The sequence below is a fragment of the Lissotriton helveticus genome, chromosome 2_1 (genome assembly GCF_964261635.1).
Source record: "Lissotriton helveticus chromosome 2_1, aLisHel1.1, whole genome shotgun sequence".
Classification (NCBI taxonomy): domain Eukaryota; kingdom Metazoa; phylum Chordata; class Amphibia; order Caudata; family Salamandridae; genus Lissotriton; species Lissotriton helveticus.
Genome location: NC_136059.1, coordinates 324,010,484 through 324,030,844, shown reverse-complemented (window position 1 = coordinate 324,030,844; position 20,361 = coordinate 324,010,484). Strand labels below are relative to the sequence as shown.

The 20,361-nt window shown below is 44.2% G+C and overlaps 1 protein-coding gene across 1 annotated transcript in view; it reads right to left on the bottom strand.

Moving 5' to 3' along the window:
• The window catches only part of TARS1 (threonyl-tRNA synthetase 1), a 174,481-nt gene that overhangs the window by 118,952 nt on the left and 35,168 nt on the right, over window positions 1-20,361 (bottom strand). The window contains exon 4 of the mRNA XM_078674916.1: window positions 14,709-14,832. Within this exon, the coding sequence (XP_078531042.1) occupies window positions 14,709-14,832 (124 nt within the window). The remainder of the gene's footprint in view (window positions 1-14,708; window positions 14,833-20,361) is intronic.

Below are 20,361 nucleotides of genomic sequence, written 5' to 3'. Positions count from 1 at the left end.
AAAGTGCTCCATTAGTACTATGAATTGACATATGAACACAGGCCTATATTTGGATCCAGGTACTTTTTCTGAAAAATGAATAATATTCTTGCAGTTGGACAATTTTCCTCTTTGCTTTCTGCACAGTAATGAATCCTTGGTGTGCCATCTGAAAGTTCTTTTATCTTATTCTCTTGATCTCTTGACATTAGTCTTACTTCTGCCCTGCAGGTCAAAAATGTTTAAGAGGTATAGTTAAATTGTGAATTTTTGTTCTGTAGTCTTACTTCGTGGTGATTTAGAATTTTTTTTGTTCACTCCTCTGCAAACATTTGTAGGACTCCTCCACTTGGTGATCGCCCATCAGAGTGTTGAGAACAAACGTGCATTCAGCACTGAAGGAGGACAACTAAGCCTAACTGGTAATTTTCCTACCCGTCAATCAGTAGAAAAGGGGGTGACAAGAAGGTAGATGAAGGTCCAGAACCCATTCTCCCATCGAGGTTATGTATCAATTCTTCAAAGAAGGGTGAGTCTGTTACAAAGGAAAAGAAAAAGTCTAGTTTGAAGTGTAGGTGGAAATTCCTCTGTTAGGGTGAGGGTCTTCCTAAATGGAAGATAGAGCCCTCACACACCGAGATGGTGTCATGCTTCATCACAGGGCTTAGCTGCTCATGGGGATGTTGCTGCAATGCCCCAAGGGCCCCACTAAAGGGCTCTTTGGCGGAGATCTTCTCTTGAAGCCGTATGAGTGCGTGAGGCTCTGTGAATCTAGGGTAAAGTGGATGTGAAAAGAACTGTTGTTACAACTACCTAAGGAGTCTCAAAACAAGCTTTAATATATAATTAATTATATATTCCTTGGCAGCGTTGAAAATGAAAGTGCAAAAAGGCTGTCTCTGGTGTGTAACTGGCCGGGACAGTTTCCACACTTAAAGTATTATTTAAATGTCAACATGTTTCATGCCTGTTGGTCCAGAAGGTATCCGGGATGTTTCTTCAGGACCAAAAGAACAGGAAAAAGGAGTGACTTCTACCCTGCACCAGGGCTGGTTTGCATGTGGAGAGATAAAGAGGGAAGAACCCCTGCATTTTCTATTTATTTTTTATGTTTATATCATGGGACATTCAGTGGTAAACTGTATCTGGTATAGAGGTCCCGAAATGAGTAAATGAAATCCAACCCTATAGTTGTCTATTTCCAAACGCCATGGATTGTGGCAGAGAAGTGTGTAACAACTATGGTCAGACAATGTTTAGGCACGGAGTCGCGTGCAAGACCTGCCCCTCTCTGCCCGTTCCTTAAACTTCCGGTTAGGAAGACCCTCCCCCAACTGAAGAATTTCCACCTACACTCCACATTATACTTGGTTTCTTTTCCATAGGAACAGACACCCTCTTCTTTGTATTGATTTTCCAAGTTGGACAGCCACCCTCTGACAATGTACTGATCAAATTAAAGACAAAATGGTAGAGACCACTGCACGTTAATTACATAAAAAATACAGGTTCTAAGATGGAACCTGCACCTTCAGTCACATATCTCTGATTAATGTAATAATTAACTGGTCAGAGCAAAGCTCACCACAGTGCATTAGTAACTAGTTGAGTGCAAGTTAAAAATCAAGCAAAAGGCGGTTTGACTCTTTCTGCACAGTCTGACACTAGAAATGTACCTGTATTAGAATGGCTATATCTCTCGCTTCCTCAGATAGTTTGGCTTTTGCACTTTTGCCAAAATAAACATAATGCTCCCAAATCGCTGGGACTAGAAACTTATGTGACAGAAGTCCCTAGGAAGTGTTTGTACCTGCCATGATGGCAGGTATGCCACATGAAAGAATGGATTATGTTACTTACCGTGTAAGCAGCTGTTCCTGGCAAGTAGTGCTGTAGATTCACATGCTTTGCATAAAGTAGGCCATATAGTGTTGGGCTCGGATGATTACAAGTTATTTTTGTTCCACGACGTGTTCCGAGTCATGAGGCTGGGACTCTTTCTTGGTGATATTGCACATGGCCATCGACTCCATTTCCAGATTTTTTTACTGTAGATAGGCGAGAATGGAGTAGTACTAAGTATCAGTAATATGATGTTCGTGCAGTAATATGGTGTAAGTATATCAAGTATATAAACTGTAACCTACGCGGGCTTTTTAGGGAGGGATGGAGCATGTGAACCTACACCACTACAAGCGAAGAACAGATGTATACAGGCTAACATAATCGGTTCGAGGCATGTGTGCTGTAGATAAACATGCTTTGCATACACTGTAAAGATGTAGATGTAGATGTAGATGTAGTTGAGCTTATATAGCGCACAGCTACCCGCAGTGGGTGTCCCGGCGCTTGCTTAGGGAACCCGTCCTGGTATTCCCCTGTGAGATAGCAGGGTATCCACAAGGTGAAAGTCAGGCATCCCGCCGCGAGGGGCCGTTGTGGAGATTAAGCAAGCTATTGCCCAGAGTCGCAGAGTGTGAACCCGTAAGTCGAGGAGGCACCGGGGCGAGAATTATCGAGTCCGTGGAATTTTTAGCCCAAGACCCGCCGAGGCGGGGAATTGAACCCTGGTCCAGGACCGATCTCAGCTTCCGGGTCTGCTGCCTCTAACCCCTGAGCCAGTCCCTCTCCCTACGCATTGGTTAACCTGTGTGGGTTGCAGTTGTATGAAAGAGAGTTTTTAGAACAGCTTAGCCAACATTGGCTTGTTGACGTGCAAAAACAGCCACACAATAATGTTATGTGAATGTGTGTGGAGTGGACCATGTTGCTGCTTTGCAAAGATCAGCAATAGGATTGTTCCCTAAAAAAAGCCATATAAGCCCATACTTTCCTACTGGAGTGAGCTTTAGGTGGAGCAGGTAAAGGCCCTTTAGCTTTAGCATTGCAGGTTTGCATGCATTTGACTATCCAGCTTGAAATTCCAGATTCAGAAATTGTCTTTCCTATGTGAGGAGGTGTGAAGGCAATACATATTTGCTTTGTCTTTCTGCATGTTTTGGTCCTGCCAATATAATACATTAGAGCTCTTTTAACATCTAATGTATGTAAAGCTTTCTCTACAACTGAATTTGGTTGCAGAAAGAAAACAGGTAATTCTATTGATTGATTAATAGGGAAGTTGGAAACCACTTTTGAAAGGAATTTACGGTTTGTTCTAAGTAGTAACTTGTCCCTATGAAGTAGGAAGAAAGGTTCCTCGAGGATTAGTGCCTGAATTTCCCTGACTCCAAGTGAAGTAATGGCAATTAAAAAGGTGAGTTTCCTGAATAAATATTGCAATTGACAAGAGTGGAGTGGTTCAAATGGAGGCCCCATAATTCTTGTTAGTACGATGTTTCAGTTCCATGCTGGTGAAGGTGGACGTCTGAGAGGAAGGATTCTTTTAAGTCCCTCCATAAAAGCTTTGATAACAGGTATTTTAAATAATGACAAATGTTGTCCATTTTGCTAATGGACTGCAATAGCCGTCCGGTGTAATCTAATTGAAGTACAGTCCAACCCTGTGGTTTGCAAATGCAATAAGTAAGTAATTGTTTTTGTACTTTTGCATTGAGTGGGTTGATTTTTTGTTTCTTACAGTATATAACAAATATTTTCCATTTAGCCGCATAGCATTGCCTTGTGGTAAGTGTGGCTGTCCATACATTGCTGTGGTAAGTTTAAGTACTGAAATTCTAAGACTTCAAGAGTCATATTGCAAGGTTAATTTCCTTGAGATTGGGGTGTCTTAGCGTTCCTTTGTTCTGTGTGAGAAGGTCTGGGTTGAGGTAAAGCTTCTCGTGTGGAACTAGGGAGAGCTCCAACAGTGTTGAAAACCATGGTTGATGAGCCCATGTTGGTGCTATAATTATCATTGTAAGAGATATTTGTCCGAGTTTCCTCACCACTTATTGAAGTAGTGGGAGAGGAGGGAAAGCATATTAAAATATCCCTGACCAGTTCATCCATTGAGAATTGCGCTCAGACTGTTGTTGTGAGTACCTGCTTGCAAAGTTTGGGCATTTTGTACTTTATGGGGTTGCGAACAGGTCTATTTGTGGAAAAACCCCGATCTTTAAAATTATGGTAGGAGGGCTGTAGGGTGGAGTTCCCATTCATGGACTTGTTGCTGTGTCCTGCGTAGAAAGTTTGCAACTTGATTGCTTGTCCCTGGGACATGTTCTGCTAGGAGATGAATGTTGTGATGTATTGCTATGCTCCATTTTTTCGGTGCCAACCCAGATAATTGGAGAGAGTGCGTCCCCAATGTTTTTGTATGTAATACATAGTTGTCATATTATCTGTTCGAATGGTGAGGTAGGAAGGCTTTTACTGTTAGGTGAACAGTTTGCAGCTCTAGGTGATTGATATGGAGCAAGGCACCTGCTACGGGCGTCTCCGCTCTCTTAAACCCATATTGTTTGTTTTTTTAGCCCCCTATTCGCCAGATTATAGTCCAGGCATCTGTTCTATCTCACCTGGACTATTGTAATGCCCTCATGCTAGGCTCCAACATGACTACAATAAATAGACTGCAAAGAGCACAGAACGCTGCCGCCCGCGTTCTATTTGCCCTTCCTAAAACCTGCCACACGTCCCCCATTCTCAAACGATTACATTGGCTCCCTATACAACAGTGCATTCAATTTAAAACCCTTTGCCTCACCCATAAAATCCTGTATAAAGCTGGCCCCCAAACTCTGCAGGGACTGTGCTCCTTTTGTACGCCCACGCGCGCACTCCGCTCAGCAGACCTTTCTCTAGCTTGTACAGTCAGGATTCGGAGGAGCAGAGCCGGCGGCCGCTCCTTCAGGTATTTGGCCCCTAAGCTTTGGAATTCTATCCCTGCTAAAACTCGGGCTACTTCAAGTCACCTGCAATTCCGAAAACTTATAAAAACTTGGCTGTTTGCATCCATCTAGCACCTCCTTTGCCGTACTAGCCTCTAGCATGTCCGTAAGCGCTGGGACGCCCCGTTGCTGGGGTAGCCATGTGCTATACAAAATTACATAACATAACATAACATAACATCCCTGTGTTTGGAGTCCCATACACTCTGAATTGTGAGGTTTTGTAGATGAGCTACCCACCCAATCAGGGAATTATTCGCTGTGAGAATTATTTGTGGAGACGGGTCTTGAAACGGCTGCCTCTTGGACAAATTCTGCGGATTCCACCATTGTAAAGAGTGATGAGTGCAGAGGTCTACCAAAACTAGATTGTAAAGTTGACCCAGTGACTGTGTCCACTGTTTGGAGAGACATTCCTTTAGAGGTCTCATGTGTCGTCTGGCATGTGGAACTATTGAAATGCAAGATACCATCATGCCTAGAAGTCATAGAAATGTTTTAGCCGGGATTAGAGTTCCAGTTTGAAATTGTTGAATTAATGTTACTATGCTATTTATTCTTTCTGTATTTGGATATGCCAAAGCTGATTGTGTCTTGAGCATGGCTCCTAGCTATTGCTGTATTGTAGCTGGCTGTAGATGTGACTTTTGTAGGTTGATTGTGAACCCTAATTGATGTAGTAAGGTGAGGGTTTGCTGAGTATTTTGTTTGCAATGGCTGAGGCGGTTTGATGTTATTAACCAGTCGTGAATATAGAAAAACATGGAAGTTTTTTCTGCGGAGATGTGCTGCTACTACCGCTAGATATGTTGTGAATACCCATGGTGCAGTGGTAATTCCAAAGGGAAGAACTTTGAATTGATAACAGTTTCCTTGGAACTGAAACCTTAGATATTTTCTGTGTGCGGGATGGATAGGTATATGGAAGTAGGTGTCCTTTAAGTCTAAGACAGCCAAGAAATCTCCTTTTTTAGCTAAGGAATGATTTCCTGAAGAGTGACCATATGGAAGTGTTCCAATATGATGTAATAATTCAGTGGTCTGAGGTCGAGAATGGGTCATTTAGACCTATCTTTTTTGGGAATAAGGAAGTATACCAGATACTGTTTTTCATCTGTTTCTATTGCTCCTTTTTTAAATAGAGTTGTTATGTCCTGTTCAAGGAGATTTTGACGTTGCATTGATAGTTTGTGTTTGCGAAGTGGAATATTTAGAGGAGTTGTAATGAACTCCAGACAGTTACCATGTTGGATAGTATCTGACACCCACTGATCTGTTGTGATTTATTTCAATGTTGAGAGAAAGGTTTGAAGACAACCGCTGACAGGTGTTAAATTGTTCTGGGGGAATTGTAAGGAAGTAATTCTTTAGTATTGTTGTTTGAAGTACGGGTATTATTCCAGCGATCTCTTCCTTTAAAATGGTTTCCTCTGTAGGACCCCTTGTAGAATGTTTTTGTCTCTGGTTTTTATATGCTGACCCTGTGTTGTCTAAGGTGGCAGTTCTGGCACCTTGCTTATAGTTGAGGCTACTAAATTAACCGTGGTAGGTGCTTGTTTGGAGAAACCCCATTGATTTTGCGACCTCTATGTAGTTTTTCATTTCCTCAAGAGGGTGTGTCCACTTGAGGTCCGAAAACATGGTCTTTATAAAAAGAGAGGTTTAAAATCTCCTGTTGTACCTCAGGCTTAAATCCTGAGACACAGAGCCATGCATGCCTACGTGATAGGAAGCCAGTATTTATACCTCTACCAGCGGTGTCAGCTATGTCTAGTGCATATTTTAAAGAACTGTTGGTAATGAGCTTTCCCTCATTAACAATTTCCTACCCCCTTTTTTAGGTCTCGTCTATTATATTCCGCAAGGAAAAAATAGACGAGAGTATTGAGGTCAAACCAAGCTCTGAAACCATCGCGGATTTTGGACAGTGCCTGTGGATTACTCGAGCGGAAAGCGCGTCCACATCAAAGCCATCAGCCTCCCTCCCACAGGCATCTGTTGCTTCCCCAGCCTGCGCTCCGCCTCAGGCATTCACCACAGCGCGCTCTCGGTCTCACTTCTCCTCCCCCCTAATTACATCCCTGCTGTTTCCTTTTACTTTCACGGCCGCATGGCCGTGCTTCACTTCAAAGGGATCCACACCCCGCCCCCGCAATGCCGAGAGCATTTCCCGGCCACTTTTTGTTAGCTTGACATTTTGCCAGTGTCTTTGGCCCAAAACTAAAACTGTGTGATCGCTTCTAAAATTCATCGGGATTTCATCAGCAGTCGTTATTATAGAATTTCATGTTGGCTTTTCGTCTCCTACTACCATTTTTGGTGAAACAAAAGTTGTCATGGAGGTACGTTTTTTTTTATTATTACATTTTCCCTTGGTAATTACTTTTGTATGACGTTACTAAGCATTTAAACGGGGCAGTAATAGTGCACTTGCATCATCAGCCTTTACCTCCCGGGGTGTATTAATGGCTTGTGCTGCATTAAGGGCCTTTCGGTTCCACTTTTGCTCTAATTAATGGATTCTTGTTTATTTAACATATTCTCTGAATAGTCAAAAGTCCCAAAATAAAAGATAAATGCATGCAGGGATAATGAGACAAACTCGCACTTAATCCTGAGAGGCAGAATTTCGATGCACATTTTATGTACTTTCCAAGGTGTGGATCATATGCACATAACTGTCATGAAACCCGGTTTAGCCGTCTGGGTATCTGGAGATGTCGAGTAGCAGTTTAAACGCTTCTGAACAGCAGCGATCCTCAACTGCTAATGAGGTTTTATAAAAAATCACGGACACAGTGCTGACAGAGAACGCTTCCCAAATTCAACAGCACAAAGGCAATTCTAATAAGTGGGGAGCTGAACAGTTGAGCTAGGGTATACACAGCCATGGAGAAGTGCTTAATGTTACTGATGGCGCCATTCAAATCCAACCCCGACTCCATGAACACCTCTCCCCGTGATGAGGTGCGTTCTTTCTGTTTTGTGTTTATTATTGTGTTACCTTTCTGCAGATGCTGTTGGCGTGCCGATTTACCTACATGCCCTAGTTCCGACCACAGGATATGTTCTCTCACCACTCAGCACCACCACAGCATCACTCAGCACCACCACAGCATTACTCGGCGCAACCCCTGCATCACTCGGCGCAACCCCTGCATCACTCGGCGCAACCCCTGCATCACTCGGCGCAACCCCTGCATCACTCGGCGCAACCCCTGCATCACTCGGCGCAACCCCTGCATCACTCGGCGCAACCCCTGCATCACTCGGCGCAACCCCTGCATCACTCGGCGCAACCCCTGCATCACTCAGCGCAACCCCTGCATCACTCAGCGCAACCCCTGCATCACTCAGCGCAACCCCTGCATCACTCAGCGCAACCCCTGCATCACTCAGCGCAACCCCTGCATCACTCAGCGCAACCCCAGCATCACTCAGCGCTACCCCAGCATCACTCAGCGCAACCCCAGCATCACTCAGCGCAACCCCAGCATCACTCAGCGCAACCCCAGCATCACCCAGCGCAACCCCAGCATCACCCAGCGCAACCCCAGCATCACCCAGCGCAACCCCAGCATCACCCAGCGCAACCCCAGCATCACTCAGCGCAACCCCAGCATCACTCAGCGCAACCCCAGCATCACTCAGCGCAACCCCAGCATCACTCAGCGCAACCCCTGCATCACTCAGCGCAACCCCTGCATCACTCAGCGCAACCCCAGCATCACTCAGCGCAACCCCAGCATCACTCAGCGCAACCCCAGCATCACTCAGCGCAACCCCAGCATCACTCAGCGCAACCCCAGCATCACTCAGCGCAACCCCAGCATCACTCAGCGCAACCCCAGCATCACTCAGCGCAACCCCAGCATCACTCAGCGCAACCCCAGCATCAATCTCAGCAACCATTCAACAACTGGTTCAAATATGTTCTCTCAATGTTTCAAGCTTTATTACAAATGTCACAAAAAGATGTTAATATTTCACTTCTGTTCCTGGATTTTTATCACAATAAAATACACTGAACATAATCTTCACAAAAGTTATTTACAAAGGTTTAAGCTATTGCCATTATAAATTACAATCCCTTTTATTTAAGTATTAATTATTTAAAAAAATTAAAAGCCATTGTTATTTGTAATATCAATACATCTAAGTCACGTAAATACAAAACATGTTGCATCACAAATGCTATAGGTGTCACATTTGCGAAAGTTATAACTATTGGCATTGTAAATTACAAAGCTATTAATTTAGCTATTTTCAAAACCAACACATAAATAAAAAATTGTCATTTACAAGACCAATAGCTCAAACTTTCATAATGCGAGACCTATTGCATTGCAAATGCTTGTCTATGTTCCTCTGGGAGGTGTTGGAGGTGCCCCTCCATTTCGTCCCAGTGGGCTCTATCATATCTAGCTATTAGAGCCTGAATGTTGGCTATACGCCAATGGTTAGGGGATTGTGCAGCTACATGTTTTCCAGAAGCATCTATTAGTTTAGATTCTTTCTCTGGGGGTGGTGCATCTCCTGATGTATGGGATTGCCTTTTTCTTGCATTACACACTACTAGAAAGTCTGGGGTTAACGGACCTCGAATATATATAGGATCGGAGGATGCGTGGTGTTCTGATTCTAGCCTTGACAGGGTCTTTAAAAATGTCCTCAGCATTACGTGCCCTCCTTAGAGCGTTAGAAAAGGTTTCACAATGAAATTCTCCTCTATCGTGTCCTTATGTAAAGGTACTTGATAGATAGCTGTTGCTCTAGCTATAAAATCCTGAAACGCAAAAGCATCATCCGGTGACGATGGTCGTGTGGGATAAAGATCAGCGTCTGTATGCCCTTGTGGATCAATATAGTAATACCAAGCATCCCCAGGGAGTATGTGCTGTGATATATTATCATCATCCTCTACTATGGGTGAGTGAGAAGATATGTCACCTGCCTCAGATAGTTGTGGTGTGTGAGGTGGTGGAGTGGATGGTGGGAGTGGTGTTTGTGGGTTAGATGAAGGTGGAATATGGATGTGCAAAAGACTAGTGGCAGCACCCTTTTTAGGTTTCGCCTGGCGGTAGCACTGCGCAGTGATCCTACAGTGTGGGGCTTTGTCCCGCCTTCTCTTCCATTGGCTAGCTCCATAAATGGAGGCTAGCCATTGGAAGAGATGGTTATCAATCACTCTTTCCCCGTCACAACGCGATTCGGGGGTGTTTCCGTGTCATTTTTTAAGTCCCGCCCTCTCCTCTTCCCATTGGCTGGAATTTTACCTTCCAGCCAATGGGAAGGGGAGAGCACGAAAAACACGCCCCCGAATCCCTACAGGGCGCGCTGTGAATACACATATGCCTATCCTTCTATTATTTGTATACACCTGACCCTACATATTGTGTTGTATTTGCTCCACTTTAATTGATCAAACGTAACACAATACCCACTGCCAAACCCCACTCGTTTTCAATCCTAACCTCCCCCCAAGCCACGTGTCCCCCGCAGGCCACTGCGCCACATGGGCAAGCATGGAAGCACACGTTTTACCACCAAAACGGCAGTTTTTTATTTTCAACCGCGTGCTCTACTATAAAAACCGTTACTGGTTCATAAATTACCAAATTCAAGAAGCACATTGTGCTCAGAGTTACCTTTCACTATGTTGAATCGCCTTTACACTACTCCACATCCTGTTTCCTCGCGCCATCTGAGAGTTACATTTCTGCATTCTCAAGGAAAGTCCCAAACTACTGCTGGCTTTGCCAATGGATGTTATTTCACACTTCGACCGCTGAGAAAGAGAGGTAGGAGGGAAGAGGGATCTGGAAGTGAAAGCAGAGGATGGGAGGAGTGGACGGCAGAGAGGAGCAAAGGAGGCGTCACTCGTGATCCACGAGGAAGTGACCCAGCGCGGGGACAGATGCGGTGCTTTCCAGCTGCCAGGATGGTGGCGTCTCCCGGGATCTGCGCCCTCCTGCTCTGGGGACTGGGGTCCGTGGCAGGGAGCTCTGGAGCTCCGCAGCCTACAACTGACGGTGAGGGGGCAGAAAGGAGAGGACAGAGCTCAGGAGACCGACACCAGTGCACCGCTCCCGTCAAACTCACAGAGCGGACGGACTGACGGACACGAGAACACCGGCAGACACCAGTAAAGTGTGGGACAGACGCTGAGGCGTAAGGGCCACAGAGGGACAGAGGCTGTTAAGTGCAAAAAACTCCAAAACACACCGGCACGGAAGGTTACCCACCAGGAGGATACAGGGGATACGCTGGAATCCAGACCACGGAGTAAACGCTAGAATCCATAATTCGGAACATACACCAGAGTACACTATACATATACACACCTGAACAGAGAGGTGCAGACTCCGGAAGAAACGAAGCACAGAGTTTTTTTATTTAGTGCATTTTTCTACAGCGCGGACATTACCCAAAGGTGTCAGAACGCTGTACTATAGGACCAGTTACTTTACATGAGAAACGTGTTACTCAATAGAACATTTCAAAAAATAAACAGGAGACTAAAAAAGGTAGGGCACTCGCAGTGTGTGGGGGGGGCTCTGTGTGGGTGTGTGGGGGGACTCGTAGTGGGTGGGGGGGCTCTGTGTGGGTGTGTGGGGGGGCTCTGTGTGGGTGTGTGGGGGGGCTCTGTGTGGGTGTGTGGGGGGCTCTGTGGGTGTGTGGGGGGCTGTGTGCGAGTGTGTGTGTGGGGGGGGCTCTGTGTGGGTGTGTGTGTAGGGGGCTCTGTGTGGGGGGGCTCTCTGTGGGTGTGTGTGTGTGGCATTTGCGAGAGATTAAGCTATTGACATTGTAAATGACAATGCCATTTATTTATCTGTGTTCAAAACCAACACATAAATAAAAAAATTGTCATTTACAATGCCAATAGCTCTAACTTTTGCAAAGGCGAAACCGTTGCATTGTAAATGCTTGTTCGTCTTTGGAGGCTGTAGAGGAACATCCAAAGCCTCTTGGAAAGTTAACTGTTTCTTAGAAGAGTGAGGTTTTGCTGGTCGAAGAACTAATTTCTTTGTTCAAGGCTGAATTTGGAGCGTGTTTGGCCTCGATTTAGCCATTCCTGCATTTCATCGAGAATCAGCTCTAGTGGAGATTTCGGTCCAAGAGGGAAACACTTTGAGGAAGGATGTCTTGATTTAGGTGCAGCTGTGGTCAGATCCAAAATAGTATTTGTTTTGGAGCCAAAACTAATGATCAAGGTGTTGTAGACCCAGAGATCAAGGAGGTAGAGGCCACTGCTCTAGGACAGACTTTTGGAGCCAATCCCGAGGGCAGGGCTTTCAAGTCAGTTTTTCGGTACGCGCCATGGCTTTTTTGCAGTCTTTCGGACGGAGCCAATGTTTTGGGCTTTGGATCAGGGGTAAAAGTACTCACTGTCCGAAGCTTCTGTGCGAGCTGAAGGGAGAACGAGTGCTGGTTGTAAGTGTGTAATGATAAAGATTCTTCTTATGCTGCCGATGCTTCCTAGTCTTCCTCCTGTTGTACACCGAAAATGTCCAGCACATCATCTGTGTTTACGCAGCATCTCTTGGCATCAAGCACGACGATCTCATAGATTCTTTTTTGATCAAAATGACTTGCAGGCCTCACAGCTTTGTTTATATGACCCTGCAAGAGGCACAGGTTACAAACTGAGTTTTGGTTGGTATGGAGGTATTTTGAGTGACACTTCGGACAGAAGCAGGAAAGGAGTTTATTCATTCTCCAAAGGACTAGGGGAGTGAAGAAACTGCCCAGCCGGGCGTGGCCTATGGGCCGCAGAAGCGAGTCGAAGACCTGATATGCAGAAGGATGATCAGTCAGAACACAATAAAACAATGCGATCGAGACAATAACGTAGAGTGGAGATCTACTAGAGAACCAAAGGGAGCATGAAAGTGTCTCGAACAAGAGTGCAAGAGATTACATCCCAACCCGTCGGCAGATAAAAACAATCTGGAAATGGAGTCTATGACCATGCGCAGTATCTCCAACAGGAGGAGTCAATCAGCCTTGTGACTCGAAGAAAAGATCTTGAACAAAAACAGCTGGTAATCATCCGCGCCCAACACTAGATGGCAGACATATTTAAGGCATGTGTATCTACAGCACACATGCCTCGACCATAGGATCCGTTTTCCACCATCTACTCACATGAATGACACATTAGTCCTGAAAATCCCCACAAGAGGGACCATTCGTAAAGAAACTACAAGAAAGGGAAGCCAGGATACAAGTGGCAGGATTCAACCATGTTTATTGAAGACAAGTATAGCTAAATCTCATGGTTATGAACATTATAAGCCTTTTACCTCTGTACATTTAAAGTAGAGACCACAGGCAGTGTAAAATCCTGCGACATCCGCATACCAGATATGTGCTTGGGTTGTATCCGTCAGAAGAACAAAAAAATCACAACAAGCGTTTGGGGATGATTAAAAGAAAAGCCACATCACAAATTAGCTGTCCTAAAAAAAAGTACCCTGTTAAAACTCAAAAATACAAACAGCCATGATCTCTACATCTTCTGTAATCCAGGCTCAAATCTAAACACAGCAGCCACGGCCCATGGAGGGAGTTTCGGTGGAACGGAGAGGCGGGGCGGGGGAGTGGCAGGGTGGGGGGGGGCTAAAATCCGGAGTATGGATAATTGAAGGTAAGTAAACAATTTAATTGATAAAACTAATTTCGTAGCGCGCCCTGCATCACATTTTGCGATGCAGGGCGCGCTACGAAAGTCGTTTTATTAATTAAATTGTTTACTTACCTTCAATTATCCATACTCTGGTTTTTAGCACCCCCCCCATCCTGCCCCTCCCCCACCCCGCCTCTCTGCCCCACCGAAACACCCTCTAAAAATAGCTAAAAGGTAGGTGTTGGAAAATACACATTTAGGCAGAATCATTGTTAAGGAAAACATAAGCAACATACTTTATACGTTGGCAAATACCACTTCAATGTGTAAGGCAGATAAGTATTATTAAACTTGGTGCAGATTTAAAATTCAAATGTTTGTGTCAAAGCCAAAACTTTATTGTAATTAGTAATAAAACCACTACGCATTACTTTTTCAAAGCAGTCATTATAATATGCAGGACTAAAATATCGACTATACAATTAAGTTAATCATCATACTATCCATTGAAATGGGTTATTATAAATACATACATTCAACAAATACTTCAACTAAAACACCGACTTGCATTTAAAGAGTGAAACATTAATGGCAGAGATAAAATAAATGAAATGTTATCTACAGTTACATTATCAGACTTAAATCCCACAATGTAAGGCATAACCAGAGATTTCACTACTGATGCCATAATGTCATGTGTGTCAACTTCCAAACATAACTGAATTGCTTCCCTTACAGAAAGGGTATAACACATATTAAATATTCATTATAAGTATCCTACTTGAAGTGGCAGATAATTGCCACAAAGGATTAATAATCAAGGCTGCATTGCTTGCATTGTGTACTCCTCTCTATATCTGCATCTTTACACTAACTCCCCATTATTGCAAGGAGTTTGGCACACTGCATTTCAAATAGTAAAACTTTCCGTTGAATGGAAGGTCTCCTAAATTCTGTCAAATCGGTCAGAGGCATTGGGCATTGGATTAGTATAACTAAATAGCAGAGATTAATGATTAATGTATTTTTTATTTATTTTCAATGCCACTATCAACAATAACATTTTCTAACTTATTTTTCTCATGAAAAACATACTTTAAATAAGGATTTCTACTTAGTTTAATTAATTTAGATGCTGACAACATCATAAAATTAAGAGAGATGCCAAATAGTTTGCATATTTCCTGGTCTTTGAACTAATTATTTCAGCCTTTAAGACTGATTTGATAGAAACATTGCGGGAATACTAAATCGTTTCAAGCTCTTACCGCCTGAGCTTCTTCATCATCAAACTTAAGAAGTTCTAGAGTGCAGTCAGCCTCTAGAGGACGATCCAAATCCCAGACCACTTTGTTCACTCTAGATATCACTGTGTTATCCGCCAAACCTTGGCTGAAAGTAAGAAAAAAACAGGCTTTTCAGAGAGGGCAGTTTAGAAAGGTACAAAACAGTTTTATAGAATGCATAAACCGTATTTGTTGATGAAACTCTATAGGAGTGTTTAAAACGACAACTGAATCCAAAACCACCAGTTTAATTACATGTATACATATTTTAGAAGGATGCTCCAAACTCATTTTGAAACAATTTCTCTTGATTCATATCATAGGAGAGAAATATGACTACACTATATTTTTATAATAGTTTTATTTGTCCATTAGTACACCGAAGGAAAATATGTACATATGTGAATATGTGAATTTTAGATTGATTGATGCCTGAAATGTATTTTAGTTCAATTAACATATTTAGACAAAAGGCCAATCCTACAGGATCTTCCAGGGTGTTTCTGATAGCACGCCATTGCCTTAGACATTGACCACATGACAGTTGTTCGTTGGGTAGCAAACCACCACCCTCCACACCAAGCCCCTGCCTCTCCTTCAATTATTTTTTATGTCTCGCCTAGGCAGCACTTACGCGGTCTCGTCGAGACATGCAGTATACACTATAGCAGTGGAAGATCCGCCCACTCTCCGCCCATCATTTTCATTGGCTTGTGTCTTAAATGCTGCCTTCCGATTGGTTGTAGGCTTGTTAGTCCCTCCTTATGATAAACAGGTCTTCATTTGTGTCCTTCCATGGCTGCTGGCACCTTTACTGCACAGACTACTTTCTTCATGTGCCTCCCATCCCTCCCTCCTGCAGTCCGATGCCTTCGCGTTTCTGTAGCACATTTAGTACACGAGGCTCATTTCTACAAATTAGTGTTTTTTCTCTCCCCGGCCGTCTCTCCTCCCACGCATCTGTGCAGTCCTCAGTAGGAACATGTAAAAGCCGCGTTAGCAGTTTGGCTGCATGGTCTGCCTCCCCCTGTGATCCGAAGGAGGGGCGGGGGGCGCTTTCTCTCATCCCCTCAGTGAGCACAGAGTCATGCGTCCCCACCCAGGTGTGGGGACGCATTAGCCGTACACTCCTGTGACAAGGACTCCAGCAGCGCCTTTGACAAGGTAAACCCGGAAGCCTTGTCTTTGTTCTCAGCACTAGCTCCCGCACTGCCATTTTCCTCGGCTTTCCCTAGTGCTGTGCGCTGATGCCGAGGTGGGAGACGGAGCCTCAGAGAGCAAGGCGGTGTTTCCCAGAAGCAGCAACACGTGATTTAATGGACAGAGCACACAGGGTCGTTGAGCGGGGCTTTCACGCTTAAACATATGGGTGGAGACTGCCTTTTGCACGATTTTCCATGTCTTGTGTTCTAGTAGACCCATTCCTAACTTCAATATCATATCAAATGTCGGCTGAATTAATTTTGTTAAGGCTTGTGATGTGTATTTCGTTCACCACATGTTACACATTTGTCGTCTAGAGAATGTTTTAGATTTTACTCTATAATCTGTGCCACTAAGATTACAAAACCCTTTCATGTTAGTAGGGCACAATGTCAGTCTTGGGTTCCAGTATTTTTTGGGAATTGTAGTTTTCAATGGCTTTAGTTGAACCAAGTTGAACAACTAGTCTCACATATATTGAGTATTTAATGGTAAATACGGACAAGTTAAACTATGGGAATGAATACATTTAATGATTATTGTGACCACGGTAAATGGCCTTTAGTCGACTAGTAAATGAGGGGTTTCAAACAAAAACAACGAACAGAGAGCCACTGATGAAGTGAAAGGTGCTTTGACCGTCCAAGCTGAGGCAGAGAGTTTGGTTCTGAGGAGGGAGGAAGGGACTCCCGAAAATCCCCATTACGACCCAGAGGGATAAAATGCTATTAGTCCTCACATCATACGCTCAAATAATGTCATAATGTCTAGTAATGGTAACTGTACTGAACAGATGGCAGAAATGAAAACAGTTGTTAAAAAAAAAACAGGAACTGCGAGATGCACCTTCACCATAGTATTTAGAAAGGATTCTGGAGGGATGAATACCTAAACTGGTTCTCTTGTAAAGCACTCTAATGCCGCTCGGTTCAAGTTAGCGCTTTATAAACCTGCACAAAAAAACTCCAGTCCATTCAACACTGCCACTAGCAAAAAAAATCTGTACACAATATAAGTAGGCTTTTTTTTCCTGAACAAAGGACAGAAACATGAGAATACAATTGTATTCGTCAAGAACATCGCTTCCAATATACTGTTCCCCTATACTATTGTGGCCAAAATATTGACGAGATAAGTATATTCAGTGAAGTATAGGTTTACTTAACTATATATATATTTTTATTTTTTTTCCCCTCAAGAAATGTGGAGTTAAGGGTAAATCTATACTATATCCATTAGCTTTCTGGATAATTTGATCCCCAATATTTTGGCAACAATATTTGAACATACAACTAAGTAGAACACGAGAAACAAATATGTATTTATTAAAGGCATTCAAATGGCTCAGTGAGTTAAATACTCACAACAAAGATATGTGGTGATCTGCAAGTTTTGTGTTTAAATCAGAGAAACTGGTTCTGCTTTCCAGCCTTTCGGAATGATTACCATTAAGTCTGGTAATGGGTATCTACATTATTTATAGCAGTTAGATGCATAAGTGCAGTATGGAGCACTATATAATACACATTCATTTTATTATTTAACACAATTGTGTGCCTGTGTATAGTACACTGAAATGCTTTGGAGTTTACATTGGTAGGTATCAGTTCACTGATGGGCGTTAAGAGAGAGTTATTTGGCAGCGATGGTGGTGCGTGCAGCCATCTGTGGCTATTATGGTGGTAACATTGAAACTTTACATTTAGTTACCGGATGTGTGTGGTAGCTTTCTGTGGTTGTGAAGATGATACTAGGTAAGATAGACTCTTTAGGATGACGGAGGTGATGCTGTATTTATTTATGTGTCTTATAAAGCGCACTGTCACCTAGCAGGCATCCTGGCGCTGATGGCTCAAAGAGGGCGAAAAGTGTCAGACAGAACAGGACAGAGTGGGAAGTTACACATCCTAAGGAAACAGCCAGGTTTTAACCCTTTTTCTGAACGGGAGAAGCTCATTGATTTGCCTGATTTCGCACGGGAGCAGGTTCCACAGCTTTGCTGCGGGCACCTCAAAAGATCTGCCCCCAGATCTGATCTTCCTAAACCTAGGCACTCTCACCAACCTAGCCGCTGAGGAACGAAGCAGCCTGGTTGGGGAGTACCACGCAAATTTAGATTGCAGGGGTAGAGGGCCTATTCCAAAGTAAGGCCTTAAACACGAGGCAGAGGGCCTTAAATTGAACCCTCTGTCTCAGGGGGAGCCAGTGCAGCTACGCCAGGGCCGCCGGCGCATATGCTCTCCTAGGAAGCCCCAGGACCAACCTAGCAGCCGCTGATTGCAGACTTTGGAGCCTATCCAAAAGGAAACCAGGGGACTCCAATAGCAAGGCGTGACAGTAGTGCAACCTACTGAGGATTGTACACCTTGCCACCTGGGCACGCGCTTGGGATGGTAGTAATGGCATGATCTTCCGCAAAGACCGCAGAATAGCAAAACAGCAGGAGGTCGTCTTTTTGACGTGTGTCTCCATGTTGAGCTTCTGATCAAGCATGACCCCTAGGTTGCAAACTGATTTCACTGGCCGCACTTTCGTCTCTGTGTCCGGAGGCCAAAAAATTTCTGGAAATGGCCGGGAGATCTTATTCCCAGTGCTAAAAAGCACCTCCGTCTTCCCAGCATTAAACTGGAGGGAATTATTCTTTAGCCAGCATGACGTATCACGCAGACAGTTGAGGAATACTTCCACGGGTGTTGATTCCTCTCCCTCAAAGGAGAGGATCATCTGCGTGTCGTCAGCGTAGTTTGTTATTTTAATTTTATAGGCTTTAATAAGTGAGATCAGAGGTCTTAAAAATAGGTTAAAAAGAATGGGACTAATTGCTGATCACTAAGGCACCCCGTGTAAGACAATGGAAAAAGCCGATTGGAAGGGAGGCAGGGATACCGCCTGCTGTCTGTCCTGCGAAAATGACCGAAACCATCTCAGAGCGCTGCCTCCCACCCCAGCATCACTTAGGCGGCCCAGCAAGATCTCATGGTTAACCGTATCAAAGGCGGCACGCATGTCAAGCAGGATGAAAGCCGCTGCCTGTCCCCTGTCTGCACGCCTTTGAAGCTCGTCCACGGGAATGACCAACGCTGTTTCGGTCCCATGAGACGGCCGGAAACCAAATTGATCTTCCTCTAATAAGAGATGCTGTTCCAGGTGTTTGGAGAGAGTTAGACTAACCCAGCGCTCCACAATTTTAGCGGGGATAGGTAGCAGGGAGATGGGTCTATAGCTCTTAGAGCAGCCCAGGTCTAAAGAAGGTTTCTTCAGCAGGGGAGATATCACCGCCTGCTTCCACTAGGCTGGAACAATACCCGTGTCAAAAGATTGCTTACAGATCAGGCGGAGAGTAGGAAATAATTCCTCCTCAAACTCCTTCCAGATCTTATGTGGCACCGGGTCCAAAGGAGAACCAGACGAGATCCCCCTTGCCAGCCCGCTGAATGCTTCTTCCGTGAGTAGCGGGAAGTCTAATAGAGGTTCGCCCAACGACCAAACCTGCTCATTGATCTGGTCTACCAGCGCCCCATGACCCGTGGCCTTAGAGCTATTTTGAATAATATTCAAGGTGATAGGGCTAGGGTGGAGGCTATTACAGCTTAAGGATTACAGGGGGGCAGCTATTTGAGTTATGGAAGGATGATCTTGGCAAACTAATTGGTGTCCAGCATTGGTCCGGGAAGGTTGAAGTTATGGCTGCTTTTCAGGGTATCCAGATTTTATACATTTGCATGCTTTATCTACATTCTCAGTGGTTATCCTGTAAATCGGAGTTGTCCAGTGGTTGCGGTAACAGTTGATTAACGTATTCTGTGGGCTTCTATTAACCCTGCATTGTGGTGCAACTCTGTAGGCAACACAGGCCAGCGTCCTTGTATTCAAAGCTAAACCCTTTGGCTTCAGAATTAACATTAGTTGCTAAGTTTGCACTCGCACTTAAACCATTTTGGATCACAGCTCTCAATTAGGAGTCATGACCGCACAAGGGCCTAGTTGGATGAGGCTGGAGTAGAAATAGCTGTGTTGGATGGAGGTTTTGAGCTCATCGATGTGGTTGAGAGCTTTCTTGGTGGAGCGTGTTTCAGGTGATGTGGCTGAGAGCTTTCTTGATGGAGTATAAGTTAAGATTGTTGATGGTTGTGGTGTACTGACCTGTTTTAAAGTATTTTAAGGGTTTTAGAGCAAGAGAGAGATGCTGGGCTCAACAGATTTTTATGGGAATGATAATAGTGTCTTTAATGTAGGGACTTAAGTCATCTAGACAGAGGTATGAAACTGCATGATTTAGAGGAGAGCATTCACAGGAACTCCACGATAAAATGGCAGGACACTCCCAATCCATTCTCTTCCTCGTTCCACAACCCAATAAGTATGTGGGAAGGTAGAGGCTGATAAAGCTGACAACAAAGGCTCTGCTGGCTCCCCTGCTAGGTCCCTCATT